At 41.6% G+C, this 16,044-nt stretch overlaps 1 protein-coding gene across 1 annotated transcript in view; it reads left to right on the top strand.

Annotated features, from left to right (window-relative positions):
- The window catches only part of LOC311498352 (chloride channel protein 2-like), a gene marked incomplete at its 5' end in the record, with an annotated part of 105,120 nt that extends 89,782 nt beyond the window's left edge, over positions 1-15,338 (top strand). The window contains 4 exons of the mRNA XM_084558894.1: positions 5,490-5,528; positions 6,839-6,943; positions 11,639-11,725; positions 14,670-15,338. Of these exons, the coding sequence (XP_084415020.1) occupies positions 5,490-5,528; positions 6,839-6,943; positions 11,639-11,725; positions 14,670-14,864 (426 nt within the window). The 3' untranslated portion in view covers positions 14,865-15,338. The remainder of the gene's footprint in view (positions 1-5,489; positions 5,529-6,838; positions 6,944-11,638; positions 11,726-14,669) is intronic.
- Between the last annotated feature and the right edge of the window lie 706 nt (positions 15,339-16,044).

Below are 16,044 nucleotides of genomic sequence, written 5' to 3'. Positions count from 1 at the left end.
AAGAACATTTACCAGTGGATCGGTAAATAACAGTGGATATGTGTATGTGGCAGAGCTTTGCATCTGCTCTGATCTCGCTGAGGCTCTGTGGGTCCGAGCAGGAATATAGATAAACTCATCATTTGTTTTACTTCTCCCATCACTTCTAAGATACACCCTCACAGCAGAATAGAGATAGAGACGAGTTATTACTTTTTCCCGCCCCTTGCATCAGCTCCTCTCTCGCACTTCTACTTCCATTCTTTGTTTTTGGTTTAATACGTGCAGCTGTGTTTCAAACTCTCCATCTATCTTCAAGACTTTTACAACACTCTCCTCCTGTTTTTGTAGCTCTCGTCATTTGTCCACACCTTCCCTCGATACCTCTCCCCCTCCATTCTTCTATCTGGGCTGTAAAATATTGATGCAGAGTAAATGACATCAGTAGTCTGTTTCAGAGGAACGATGCCGCCCAGCCTCTCAGTCTCTCCTCACAGTTTTTCTCATTATTTTTCCTCTACTCTATTGTCATTGTAATACCCACATGCTTTATTTATGATGGCTTGTGGGCTCGTTTTTTGGCACCTCACTTCTCCCTCTTCATATCTGTTGAGTTTTTTTTTTCTTTTGTCCTTTAGATATTTGGTGAATATGTATGCTTCACACATGCTTACAAATGAAGACGCATTACAAGTACGTGACGCAAGCCATGTTGTTTTGAGGTGCTGATAGAAGAATATGTGTCCTCTGTGTGTGTGGTTGTGTGTAATGACCCCTCTTGGAGCGTCTCTACCTAAATTGAATTCTGAGTAGCTGTTTGACTCGTCACACTCCACTGCATCAGTGGAGAAAGAGAGAAAACAAGGCCCAGGGACAAAAAGAAGAGAAGAAACTGGTTGAAACTCATTATTCTTCTTTAATAGATGCCAGTTGTCCACCTTTGACATCACTGAGAGAAAATAAATGATAGATGTCATGACAGAAAAGCACATAACGATTTTTTTTGCATTTTATTTAATAAAAGTATGTGAAGAAAAGCATAAATTATCTGAGAGGCATCAGCTATTTTACCAAGCTGAAAAACGAAGCGTTCCGCAACTGGTTTAACATGTTTATCCAACATTATTATGAAAAATAACTCCAGAATCTCACAATTGCCAGTGATGCAGGGAGATAATGAGCTAAGTCGCTGTGACATCTGGAGCATCCAACTGCCGAGACCAATTACATGCATCTCAGTGTTTTTGGTAAACAGCTGCACAAAACTTGAGGACATCCTGTTAGAAGTGCAGTTTAAAAAAAGAAGTTGCCATTTCTCTCTTGTTTTGTTTCAGAACTCGGCTGAAATGTAAAACTAGTTTTTGTCCAACAAAAAATTTTTGATTCATTGTTCGGGTTCCAGGTGCTAGTTTTTAGTTTCATACTTAGTCTAGTTACAGACTATACGAGTGTCTACTAAATGGAGATTCCTAACTCCTGAAATTAAAGTTTGCACCATACAAACTAGTTTGGAAATATTCGTTGCTAAAAATGTATACCTGTACAGTTTTAACCTTACTGACATTTCTGATATGATGCTTGTTTATAATTCAGTTGGAAAGATTTGGAATTAATTCCAGTTTCATTGTCTTAAATGACCAAGTAATGTAAACTAGGTTAGCATAATTATCTATCTCTCATTCATTCTATACTGTATGAATGCTGAGGCACATGCTCTAGTTCCCCATGTACTGTATGCATTTTCTAATGCATATAATCAAGTCATTGCTTAATGACTCTCAAATCCTAAAACTGATGTTTTATTCTACGTCACAGCTTCCAATTTTTCACAAGTTCCAAGATATATTTTCACTTAGTAACTGCCTGTTGTTTACTGACATAACTATTAACACAGTGCTAAAATAGGAAGATTGAAGTAAAGAGCCGAAGAGCTTTCTTAAAGCGTAATTCTGAAATCTAACAGCAAAAGATGAAATAAAGTGAATTGGGTTAGCATTGTTTTTTTTTTGTTTTTTTTGCATCGGTTTGCTAGTTTTAACACCGAAATAACTTTGCAAATCGCTCTGATATCTCATAGCTATGGATTCAGTGCTGATGCAGCCCTCTCAAACTGAGCTGGTGAGAAGGAAGTGTGTAATAGCAGAATAAAACAAGGCTAACCGATGTGGAGTAAGTAGGATCTGTACTCCCTAAAGCCAACACAGACAGTCTGTTGTAGAAATTGGACTCAGGCCAAACTGGTTCTCTAGCCTGTCCAAGAATATACAGTGGAATGATTTACTATATTTAACACATGCTTAGTTCTTGGAGGAAAAGAAATGGTAATGCTGATAATGGGAAGCAAGTCTGTCTCGTGAATTGACAGGTAACACTAGATTAAAGGTTTTTCTATAGATTTTAAAATAGGGCAGAGATTATTTAAGTCATCAGGCCCGTGGGTATTTTCATAATAGGTTCAGTGGAAGCAAATTCTAAGCTGTATTACAAAGACACCGACTCCGTTAAAACTGTCCTTCGGGTGGCTGATAGGAAGAATATTCAGGGGACAAGATGACATTTTCATTTCCTGAATAATTTCTGACAACACAGGCCGAACTCCGATCCATCTAGACAAGAGGACTGTGACATACTGACTTGTAATGTGTTTTGAAGGTGAACTGATTTGATGCTAGATATCAGATGCTTTCACTGTGAGGAATTTGGTGCAGGTTTCAGTGCGTCAGGTGAATTCCTCAGACACAGTTTTAAAAGTAACTTTGTGGTTTTGGCCATTTCCAGTCAGATATGGTGCAGCCATGATAATCAGGGTGCTTCCCAAACAGCAAGGGTGGTCACGACTCAACAACCAAAGGACAATGAACCCTTTAGGTTTTCTCCTTAACACTTCACAGCTTTTCCCAAAGCGCTTGCAAGTGCGTAACAACATCATGGCTCATGCCGCTGCAGTTTGAACAATGTCATTATTGATTTTGCGTCATAATTGTGTCCGCAATCTAATCAAATACACGGATAAGGCGGTAATGGAGTTTGAAAGCAATAAGCAAAGTGGGCATCAGCAGCAAGGCAATCAGCAGTTAATTGTTCGCACATGAGTGATAATTATTGTTGCAATGTTTCCCTTTTGCACTGTTCAGTGTGTGGTGCAGCCAGCAGATGGAGAAACAGAGACCATCAGTACGCTGAGAATAAGCACGAGAGATAAACTTTATAGGGCCTTTTGACACCACTGTAACATCTGAAACAACTATTTAAAGAACAGCAAGCAGCAGGATCCTAATTATGAGCGTAGTCTAAAGATGCATGACCAACAACATTACATGCAGCAGGTTCTTATCCAGGAGACCTAGTTAAATCTAATAAAATCAGAGGTTGTTGAAAGAACAATGAGCTGATTGAGCTGTTGGACTCAACAACTCACTGAAGCTGAATCCACCAATTTGTGTTTTCGCATTTAATCCTTCTGGTGTCTGGTCATGTAGTCTTTGAGTTATCCATGTCTTAGATTTCAGCCATCTCCCACACCAATACTGTAGATTTGGATAAATATGAGTTGGTACTCAAGTAAAGTATTGAAAATTCATTGTAGTTCAGGGACCACATGCAGTCCAGTTTGATCAGTTCAGAGTTCTTCAAATAATCCCGAAGCCCTGTGAACATTTTTCTCTCACTGATGGCCAAATTTACTGTTTTTCTTCTTCTTTGAGGTTTTACAGCCGCTGGCAGACAGCTTGTCTTGTTATAAGTTCACGGTTTACAACCTCTGTTAATTACAGCCATGCAGCGTGCTGTGGCTGTAGACTATAACGCTAACTACTGGCAATAATATGCTGCCTTGTTTGTTTGTTCTAAACCAGATGTTGGGGATGCGCCTGATTCATTTATCATTGTAACTACGTGATAGCCTTGCTAGCTAGAGGCATGTCTTCAGGGATGGCAGCGTCAGTGTGTCAGTTGTTTGAGACTGAATTTAGAGAAATCTCTGACAATCATCTGCTTTTTCTTTATTTTTTGTACTTTCGGACAGTACTTGATTAAATGCGCATTTCATTACACGATCCCCATGGTGATGTAAGGATGGATGGCTGCAAGAGCGAGGGAGAGAAATGAAGAGCTTTCTAATCTGTATCTGGTCACAGAAACAGCCCAGCAAGCAGCACAGCTTCATCAGGCCATTGTCAGCACTCTCACAGGCCTCTGCACCCGCACACACACACACACACACACACAAACGGACACGCTCACATGCCCATTCACATCTCATTTGAATATGCCCACGCAGCTTCTCTGATTTTACTGTCAGTCACACGTGGGCTCGCAAAGTTTACTCTCCCACTTGACACACACACACACACACTTCTGCGTAATCTGTGTATCCAGGAGCAGAGATTTGCTCTCTTAATAGAGCAGCTAATCTTTCTGAAAGCACCTGTTTTGCATGCACGGTCTCACCTCAAAACACACACACACACACACATTCCACACAGGCACACACCAACACATCCTTTATTTTACTTTTCCCCCCTCCAACAACAGTGTGCCTTGGTGACATTCAGAGCGCCCTTGTGTTGTGTGACAAGCAGAATGATCAGTGAGACAGCAGAGATAAAGCGCTGTAGGTGTGTGTGTGTTTGTGTGTTTGCTTTGTCTGATTAACTCCAGGCACGTCTGGCCTCTGCTTGCATAATGCTACAGTAGGGCACCTCTTTCCACCCCACGGCAACAGTTGCTAAGGTTACCGACAGGTCGACCACCACAGCGATGAGGATAAATGAGCTCAGGGCTCCCATCAGCCCCTGGGTCACACTCACCCTGTCTTACTCTATCTCTCTCTCGCACATGTTCTCCTGCATTCTTGCATCCCTGTGAAAAGTAAATACCTGAACTCAAGCACATGACTAAACACTTTGAAATTGCATTTCACAGCCCATCACACACACACACACGGAGACATCCAAACACACCCCGCAGTAACATTCTCACCCTCTCGGTTGTACCTTTCCATCACCCAGACCTCTTTTTACCTTTAGTGCTTTTCTGCAAAGACAAGGTTGCCGGATTGACTCCAGCTTGTCAAACTGTGTCTGTAGCATCACCCTGTCGGTTATGAGCCCTCAGCGCACCACGAATCCATCATTATAATGATCATCTGCTCTGACATCTCATACATCACATCCCCCGCACTCATTAAATATACTGTAGTCGCTCCTTCAGTCACTCATCCCATTTCTGTCCATCTGTCTCGAGACAGCGGCGCAGTATAACACTTATGATGTGATGCATGGGTGATTATGTGTCATTCTGCCTTCTGTGCACAGATGTAGTGAAGAGGGTACAGTTTAAAAGTACACGTAAAGGCTTAGTGAGATAATAACCCACAGGGCGTCATAGCTTGTCTATCATTTGTTTACCATTGCTTGGGTATTTGTGGCGTACACGCTGGGTCTCTTCTTGTCATGGTGAAGAATTGTTTTTTCTGTACTGACTGCTGTCCCGTATCTTCTCATTTGCAGGATGACGGAGATGTAGAGGATGACATGACCATCAGAGAGGTAAGACTCACAGCCAGTTGCAAATCAAACCCAGGGCAGAAAGTTTTAAAGCGGGTTTATCAGACAGGTAGAGCTTAAAAGAGCATGTTGCTGAGTTGGAATAATGGAAACGATTTGTTAGCTTTTGCAACTTTGATTATGACTGTTTGAAAGCAGGATATCATGTAAGTACCTCTTTCTCAAAGCGGGATACCAAAATGTGTTAGTTTAACTTTAAAAAAAAATAAATAAATCCAATGTGGCTACTATGAAACAGGCTACAAATGTGAAGTTTTTATTTCTTAAAAAACACATTCTTATTACTACTAATGTTTATACAACAAGCCACTGTAGTTTTTAAGCAAAACAACTTTTTGCTAATTTAGTTTGGGACTATTTTCTGGGGCAGATTAATCCTTTTTCAGTTCTCTAAGACAAATAATGAACAGGAACATGACAACCAATGTGACTGTGACTCATTAATGTGTTTTAACATGTTACATGATATCAGGTTGAGGATGCACTCACAATATTTGTTATAGGAATCAGTTTGTCTTTCAAATGCATTCAGTGAAATAGGTCTTAACAAGCGTACAGTATATTTCTCTAACTGGAACATCAGCTTGCGCTTGATGCCATCTCGGCCTCACAGATTTCGCCTTTTAGATTTCTCAATATCCGATGGGCCGATTGTCCTGGAGTCTTATATTTTTGGATATGACATAATTCATAATTCATCCATCAACAGCTCTTCTCATTTCCTCTCTGTCAGCCTCACATTCCTCACACTTTCCCTCTCCCACTCCCTCTTTTCTCTCAGTATCACTTGTCTTTCATCTCTCACAAGTTTGCCGTGTCATTGCTTCTCTCTGCGTCTCTCTTCCATGTTCACCATTCACCTTTCTCACTATCCATTGCTGTGAGTCTCATTTGATTTATAGAGTCGTTCAAGTGAAGCACCTGGTCCATTAGCTGTCTATCAGAGGATGTGATTTGTTGGGTGGTGCTACGGGATTGCTTGAAGCCTGTTAAAGTCATCATCTGTTAAAAGATGGGCGCCCTGTCTCTCAAAGTTTTATAGTCAAACAGCCCAAAATAAATAAATGTTAGGCCAACAAAGCCAGGTTGCAACACAAGGAGTCAAGTGTTTATTGAAGCATAGCTTGTGTCATCTAATTCTAAATAGGTGTGATGCCTTTTATTTGGTTACCTTTTTATTCATAGATCAGTCATGTCTTGCATGTTAGAAGTCCTTGCTGCGAAAGCGTTTTTTTTTTTTTTTTTCCCTTCTTTTGTTGGCATATTGTCAGTGATGTTCAAAATCTGTGCAGATTGCAGAGTGGGAGGAGAAGCAGCTTGATGAGCAGGTCAACTTCAACAACTGCAAGATTGACCCCGCCCCGTTCCAGCTGGTGGAGCGCACGTCGCTGCATAAGGTCTGATTGTAAATACTGCTGTTGAACCTCTGTGTGTGTGTGTGTGTGTGTGTCTCACATACTAGAGCACAAATGTGTATGTTTGCTTCTACGTTTATGGGACATTTGTCAGCTGATGTAGGAAATGCAGGTTACGTTGCAGATACGTACAACAAGGCAATTCAGGTTGACATAAAAAGCTGAAAACAGTTAAGATTCATAAATAGAATATATAAAATAATATAACAATATACTGTATATTCTGCAAGATATGGATACGTTCTTGTTCTTCTGATAGAATTCTGATCTGTTTAAAGACTCAAAAACATTTTGATGCAGATCACTAGTTTCCTAATTTTTCTTCAACATGTGATACATTGAAAATAGCTTTACTTCTGGATTAGTAAGCAGGCCTGTCGAAGACAACCAGGCGTTTTAAAACTTAGGAAGGAGTGTAGGTATTGTGTTTGATATTAGCTTTTTAGAGAGACCTGTATTGACGGCTGCCAAGCCTGCTTTACTCAAACTTACTGAAGTTACAAACAAGGGCACATTTTAAAATCCTGATCTGTTCTGTGCATCTAGACAGTGCTTTTATGGAACAAGTGTAAATCTGTCACATTCTTATGTACATCAGTGTGACACATAGATTATATTGTGCATCATAATCTGATGTGATAAAGAAGGTGTCCTAGATAGGAGCCTTGTTGAATGCCATGTCATTTTTGCTTTGTCGTAATATTAGCAGTAGTGGTGTCTGAAGTTCACCAGAGTAATAGTGTCCTGTTGGTGGCAAAAGGGCAGTAGAGGGTACAATGACTAGGAAATAACTTCCCAAGCACTTGTTTTCTATTATACTTGATTTAAAGTTATTTAAGAATCAATATGTGGCCAGTTTCATTGCCCCAAAACAGACAGAAGCAATTGGAAAGTGAACTGCCTCAACTTCCAATACTCCAGGTATTTTTAGTGTGACAAACAACCAATAAGGAGACATATACTCAAGCTAAAGTTCTTCCCAGCTGAGTGAAGGAGAAAGCACAGTAAAGAAAAGATCTTCAGCTCTTCAGAAGTTGATTTAAGTCCCTTACTGCAGCACTTCCCAACACCATGGAAGAGCCTCTGTCTTCAGTACATGCACACACACACACACACACACACACACACACACACACACACACATCTGAATGTAGCACCCACAAACCTAGTACACCCACACAAACACATTTCAGTGCTGAAACACTCACTTCCTACCAGCATACACTCAATGTGGCTCGCCAGCGGCTGCAGCAGCGCCTAATGTCCTCCATTCATAATCCTACCTCTCTCTCCCACTCTCTTTTTCTCTCCTATGCCTCCTGTGAATACTCTTTAAACATTTAAGAGAGGGATCCTGCACCAATCCATCTTGCTCCCCTCCCTTCACTGCACACCGCCAAAAGCCAATACCATGCACAATCTCCTCCAGCATATTAAACACCGCCTGCCGCGGCTGTACATAGGCTTGTGCGTGTGTTTGTGCGTGTGTGAAATTATTCTCTCTCTGGCTTCCATTTATCCCAAGCTGTTTAGTGTTGCGCTTGTTGTGTGTGTTTGTCTGCAGGCCTTTTTGTCATGGACAAATCTATTTATTGGAATTTTTCCATGACAATTTGTTCCTTCAATCACTGTGGCCTCGGTTTTTGGCCCAGGGCAAATGTCAGTTAATTTAAGGTATAGGCCAACAGGAGCAAAACTAACTCTTCTGGGGTTTCCATCAAAGAACACATCAGGCCGTTGTTGTAGCCTGTCGTCACTACAAATGTATATTTAAAGGGTCTGTTCACCAACATTACATAAACCCCACAGATTAATGACAAATTAATGTAATACACACATATCAGTATCTTAGTGAGCTGTTGGCCCTCTCTGAAACTACACCTTCAGTGTTAGATTGTCCAAGTCTCCAGTTGACTAATTGATTCATCTACAAATGTTTCAGCTCTGTTCCATTATGTTGAAATTGAGGTTGAAATTTCAGTGGTCGTTGATACATTACGTTGATACACTCCACATTAGGACAGCACTTCCCATGTGATCTTCCTCATCCCCATCTTAACATTTGTCCCCAAAAGGCTTCACTCCATTCACACCTGGAGACTGGAGTCATTAGAGTACCCTTCACTGGGAAAGGAAAACATTATCAAAACAGTCCAGTTGCTCTTGTTTCAGCTTGTTGTGCCAAATGTTACACTGCTGATCAGTTGATTGTAACATGCAATCTGCAGCACCTCTAATCAGTGAAAGGTATTTAAAATAGATGTAAACTGGGCTGAAGTGTTGGTGAACTGGCTCTTTCCTCAGAGGGGTCACCACATCCCCCTTTGGGCCAACTCTTAAACACACCACATTACGGCTGGCCATGGTCTAAAAACACTCAGCAAACTTTTCCTTGGCACACAATTCAAACTTCCCAGTCCTGGCTTCTTCTTCTGTTAAACATTAAAAGAGTCTAGAACTAAAATCATTCCCACGTCTTTTCTGATCTACTGAATTTTTCGACCGCTCACTCCTGCTTGTAGCTGCCCACAGCCCAACTCATCCACTGTAACTCTAGTACTGCAGATAAGATTAAATTAACTTGAATGGTCCTCATGGGGAATATTAGTCATTGCATGAGCAAATATAGTACTAATAGGGAAGAGAGTATAAACAGATCAAAATAGGGTCGTAGAAACATATGAAACCAACATTGCTGACACTATAAATGCTGGATAAAACAGAAGGATAAAGACTTGGATCACACTAATGGCCAATAATGACAACAGTAGTACTTACAGAGCATTTAAACACAGTTGCTTTTCTTTTTTGGACTACTTGGTAGTAAATTAGGTAGTTGTCCTAGAAATATAATACAGTAACAGTTGATCAGTTGGCAGTCCGTTTCATTTATGGGGGATAGTGAATGTGTTGCACCATTAGCACCCATTAGGTTGGCTCAAAAGGTGATTTAACAGGGGATTTTTGAATTTTCCACTTTAAGGCCTCTTAAAGTCAATAGACTCTGCAGTCTAACATGTTCAACCTGTATTTGACCCCATTCATGAGACAGCTGTCTCAGGTTAATGTGTGTCATCACCAATCAGAGACTCGAGTCTGCAGCTTAAGTGGGACACACATCACATCAAACCACAGAGTAACATGCAATTACAGTTTAGTACCATATTAAGTTTCAGTTAGTCCGTCAGTGAAATGTTTAAACTGCCATTTGATGCACAGAAGAAACAACACTGGAGACCACAGAGGAGATAAAACCCTACGTTTCAGATGTGCTCGTAAGGCTAAATGTTTGTATGGAGTAGAGTATAGAGATAGAGTATGTATCTGCAGAAGCATAAATCTAGTTCATCTCATTACAACGGGAAACTCCTTATAGTATATGATCCCTTGTTAATACAATAATATAGATTATAGCGGTTTTAAACCTCAGAAAGGTGAAGTAAAATTTTCAGTTACACTCATAAAAAGAAACAACACAACCAAGCAGCAACTGAACTGTACTAAATACAGGTCATTGAGAAAGTTGTAACAAAGTAGGTGGGGGAACCTCACTGACCCATTGGGATAAACTTTGGTTTTATAGACTGAAAGATTTTATCCATGTTATTGACAGTAGATGATGATTGACACCAGGGCTTGATATCGATACAGATTTCCTGAATCAGTTCATTTCTGATTTACAGATTCGGTTCCACTCAATATACATTCATTTAGAGAGATTTCAGTTCCAAAATAATTTTATTTAAAACTGAAACAATTTTTTTCATTGGTTCCGGAGATTTGTGGTATTTCCACAATATTTTACCTACATCCTGCATATGTCTTCTCTGTCATCACACTTTATAAATCCAACCAGCTTTCAGGTCTTACGGTGATCTCATGGTTGTAGCTTCTGTCATGTTTATGATCTTCTTCAATATGGACTCTCGTTGCACGATCTTGCAAGATTTCTAATGAGAGGATGCAGGAAACGGTTTGTTTTAGCCAGAACTGGTTGGCACACCCCACAATTTGGAAAACCAGCATGAGAAGCCAAGCAAATATGAGCTGATGTGCATTAAGTCAGCAGAAATATTTATTTTAGCCACCCTAAACAATATCGGTTAATAATGTCGTCAGACTGGCTATTTTTATATAAGGAATTAAACAATTATATGTCTGTCTCTTTAAAGCCGCCAGATTTCCCCACACATTTACAAGCCATCTATATGATGAGGTATATTCTTATGCACTTGGCAGATATCACCAATAATGTGATGCACGCATCACCACTGGCTGTTAAACCTCTAGTTTGTATGTGGTCCTTGTCCAATTACCTACTGTCCTTCATAAATACCCGATATAGCTTGAAACATGGCTCCTCATGGCCTTGTTGCCGAGATAACAAAGGCTTTTCCATCACGATCTAATTCTTCCCCGTTCGGCTCGGCTTAGTACAGAGCACAATGCATACAGCTTCAGTCAGAATGTCCAGGTATTCAACACACTCAGCTGTAGTTATTTTTATCTTCAGATAAGCAACTGGAATACATATCGGTTTGTGCCACGTTTCCCAAAGTGATCGTATCCTTTCAGCTAAACATTTAACCAGCTGAATTAACCTGATTGAGAGGTGTTAGTTGTTTTACCCAGTGTCTCTGATTTGTACTACATATTATTTCTGATCTCTTTCTGCAGACCCACACCATCTTCTCCCTGCTGGGCCTTGACCACGCCTACGTCACCAGCATCGGTCGCCTCATCGGGGTGGTTTCCCTCAAAGAGGTATGTTTTATTTCTGCGTCTTTTTCTTTTTTTTTTTTTTTGGTTGTCTAGATTCATTCTGTAACAATTTTTACATCTTTCTATTATTCATTATACACAGGTGTGATAGTTTAGAACTTTAATCTCACAATCCATTTTTCGTCAGCTTCTTTGACACCCAGCCTCAGTCGTGACTGCAGTCATTTACACAGGCAGAATGTTCACTGCTTTCATAACTGTAAAATCACTGTCAATATTCCCGTGCTGTGCACACAAAGACATTTCAGTCGTCATTAATGATTCCTCCTCCCTCTGCCTCTTATGTACTGTGACAGACAAGAGGCTGCTTAATATTGTTGTCTCTCTCTATTGTCCCTCTGTCTGTTCTCTGCCTCCCTTCCTCTCTCTCCACCTCTCCTGCTTCACAAACAACTAAAAACCCCTCACTCTTTGTGAATTGGCATGGAATTGGTGAGAGGATTGTTGCTAAGTGCAGTGCTGCTTGCCTGTCCCTGACATTTAGGCTTTTTTGTTCCGCGTTCCGCCAGCAAACAAAGAAACCCGGCCAAGCCAGATAACGTCCAGCCTCTCCCATGTCTGCATGACTGTCACACAGACATGCTATTATACGACAGCCTCTCTGGTCCATATGGAAGAGAAGAATCAGACGTGTTTGTGCATGCACACACGCACACAGAACTCAACAGGATCTGTAGCACACAAATCCTTCACTCTATCGGCCAAATGACAAACGTAGCCTGGCCAGACAGAAATCTCAATAGCCTACTCACACTCAGAGAGCAGGGAGAGATAGGATGAAGGAGACTGTAGAGAGTCATAACAAACTTTCACGTGGCTGCAGTGTGCTTAGGAGTTTGAATAATGTCAGGTCATGTAAACCCAGAACACTCAAGTTATTAAAATCATTTCCTCTTTGGACCAAAACACTAAGCGTCTGCTGCCTCTATGTAGAAAAAGAAGAAGAAAGTTGTTGCTATAAGTGAACACTATGAGTGAGTTAAAACTAGTTTGCAAAAAAAAGAAAGTCTGAGCAGCTAGCTTAAAGTTGCTGATAAATAACCGAGACGGCTTAGATTCAATGAATGTCGATTTCAGATGGCTGGTTTGAAGTAATTAATAAACTGTTGAAAATGTCTGCCAAAGTAGCAAATATAAAGTGTTAAAGTCACGAATTGACACTCTGCATTACAATAGCATGTTGTTCCTAAACACTAGCAGTTGCGGAGATGGAGAAGCAGCCGGAAATACTAAGGCGGAAACACGCTACTACCAAGCGGACGAATCACAGCTCTTGTGGTCTGCGTCGCCATGGCGCGTAGTTACATTTCTGGAAAGCTATTGCGTTAGGGTCTGCGTATTATAAACTCATAAAAGAGCATAAAGTAGAAGATAAATGGTTGTGATAGCTACATGTAACAGATAAGTGATTGAAATAAACAGCAAGAAGAAGTTAATAAACAGATGAAGTGGAAAGCAGGTATTTGGGAGTTTCTTCTAAGGAAATAATCAACTTCAACTGTTAGGACCCCTACACTCTGGAAAACATTTTCTAGACAATCCTCAATAGAGTCTCCTAAAGTCTCCCTCTGTACCATGAGTTCTCACAATAACATCTGAGACATTAAAAGTTAACTTCCGGTATTCAAGATTTTAGTTAATCTAACTTAGTTTGACCAGAGCCAGAGCTCTTTGGTAACACCAAAACCAACCCTCTCTGACATCCTAAGCCTCTTTGGTTTCCTGTAATAAACTGTCTGCTCTCCTGAACATTTTTAAGAGGCAGACTGCAGAGCAGCGTGTACCGTGGAAGAAGCTGCTCTGACCTGTACTCAGACCCATTTTGATCTGCTTCCATTGCCGCTGTGCGTAGGCGGCGAAGAGGGCAGCGGAGATTAATGGATGTACAATGTTCATTCTGTGAAATGTTTGGGCAAACGGCAGCAAAGTCCGAGTCACTCTGACCTCAGCTTCCAACGCACGCCACCCCCGGCCATGATCCTTCCCTCGGTTACATTTTGGAAAACCGATTCCAATCTAAAATAGAAAATTGCTTGTGTGCCTTTTTCCATCGGCTTGTAAAACCACTGACATGATCTTGCGCCGCGGAGCAAGGCCAGCGCTGTGTCACGCTCAGCAGTTCTGTTCCCAACAGGGGCTGCACATGACAAAACACTATGCAGCACAGAGCCCTGCTTTATCCACTCCAGCTCCTAACCAGACCTGGAGCGTGTTGTTTATTAGTGTATATGCTTATTTTGTCTGCTTTTTGAATGTGCAATTCTCCCACAATGCAGTGCTCGAAGGAAACGAAACTAATTAATATGTGTTGTGAAGCTGCTGCAAATAATGTTAAACAAAACTCAACCTTAAGACATTTTTCCTTCTTTTTGGGGATCCTAATTGGTAGTGACATGGTAGTGCACTTTGAATGCCACCGTACTTCTGTAACGTGTCTTGTTAGCAAAGGTTTGCTGTGTTTGTTTTCCTTACATTACATTTGTGTAATGAGGGGATAATGGATGAATGTGACCATCAGATGTCTTGATGCAGAGCAGCTGGTAGAGTATATGTTGCGTTTAAAACCCGTCTGTTTTAGGATATTTAAAGGTGCTATTGCAGAAAGGAATGCTCGCTGCTGTTGTACATATCACCACTTTTGTTTGCAGAATTATATTCCATCAAAAATGATCCTATAATGCTCCTATAATGCTATAATCTCCAGCATTTGTCAGGGGGCTTAAATTTCAATAGCACGAATTTGAGGACCACATTTTTGGACAGCAGAAAGCTCCAAACCCTTCAGTTTTGGGGCTTAAGAGCTGTTGGCTGAAGCATAGAAAGCATACGTGGCAGGCAGATGACATTTACGTGTCACCCGCCTGGATCTGGGCTCCTTGTGCCTTCTTTTCTATCTTCTCTAACCGTCTTGTCTTTCTTCATCCAGCTCCGCAAAGCCATCGAGGGCTCAGTGACGGTGAAAGGCGTGAAGGTACGGCCGCCCCTGGCCAGTTTCCGGGACAGCGGCACCAGCAGCAGCGAGAACGAGGCCACCGAGCTGCACAAACTGTGGGACCGCCACAAGAGCATGTCGCTGCCCCGCGAACCCACCCCCTCCGAGTCCGACGAGAAGTCCCAGTGAGGGAAAGTCGGGGAGAAGGAGGGGGAGGTAGAAGAGCAGATGGAGGAAGAAGGGGAAGCAGTGAGGTCTTTAATCTCCCAAAGCCACATACATGCAAAATTCCTCAGGGCTTAGGATCAATATTTAATTCTGGAAAGAGTTCTACTGCAACGCCAGCCTCCTCTTCAACGCTTTCCCTTATCTGCTCCTCTCCCTCCCCTTCCACCACATCTTTTGCTCCGTGAACCAGCGAGTGCTTTCTCCAAGAGCCATGCACTGACGCAGCCAGGCACTCTACGAGGGGGAGGGGGGGACACAACTCAATCTGTGCCCTGCTCTCCCGTTGCCCTTGGGAACCCACAGCAGAGCGAATGTGGCTCGGGAGGGAAGAAAGAAAAGACACTTGTTGGTCGAGTCCAACAGGGATCCGGGACTGGGTTGAAATCGTTTTAAAAAAACCGAAACAAAAAAGGGATGTTATTTTTTTTAGACTTTGTTAAGCTTGTACGTTTTATAGTTGGAATCAAAGATTTGGCCTGCAAAAGTTATCATTTGAACGAGTCTTCCACTTCAGAGAAATTCAGCAGTGATGACGAAGAAGAATACTGTAACAGATGCATGTACTGAGAGTGTATGAAGTGAGAACGTGTGAGTGTACGTGAATAGGGAGGTAGCAGATGACTATTTCTCATAGGATTTTTTTTTATTGCCTTTCGAACACATTTCAGTCTTCGTTTTCCTGCTTGTGTAATTTTATTTCTGACTGATCAGGTGGTCTGTGTTTAACTGGAATGATCTTTACTTTGTAGATTACACTACAGTTTGTCCCGTCGACAAGCATCGGACTCGTGAAGGGACAGATGCCTTAGTTTTCTATATTTATCCCTCTTCTCCTCTCTTTGCTCATCCCCTCGCTGCGAGTCTTAGTGGTCAGGTTGAGAGTACAGCCTATGCAAGCAGACATGCCTGTTGGCAGTGACGGAAGCACCTGTAGCCCTTTTCACAACGTCCACTCCTTTCATACTGTAGCCACAGCCTTGCTTTACAAGCACGCATAGAAACACACACACACACACACACACCAACGCTCGGCGCAGATGCACTCTGAGAGTGGAGGTTTTCTGCTTATCTAAATATAGCTCTTAATAAGCGTTCCAGAAAAGGTTGGGGCGGATGGAGAGGGCAGGAAGCGAGCGAGGGA

The sequence above is a fragment of the Chelon labrosus genome (assembly GCF_963514085.1).
Source record: "Chelon labrosus genome assembly, chromosome: 13".
NCBI classification, from domain to species: Eukaryota; Metazoa; Chordata; class Actinopteri; order Mugiliformes; family Mugilidae; genus Chelon; species Chelon labrosus.
This window is presented reverse-complemented; position numbering and strand designations above follow the sequence as displayed.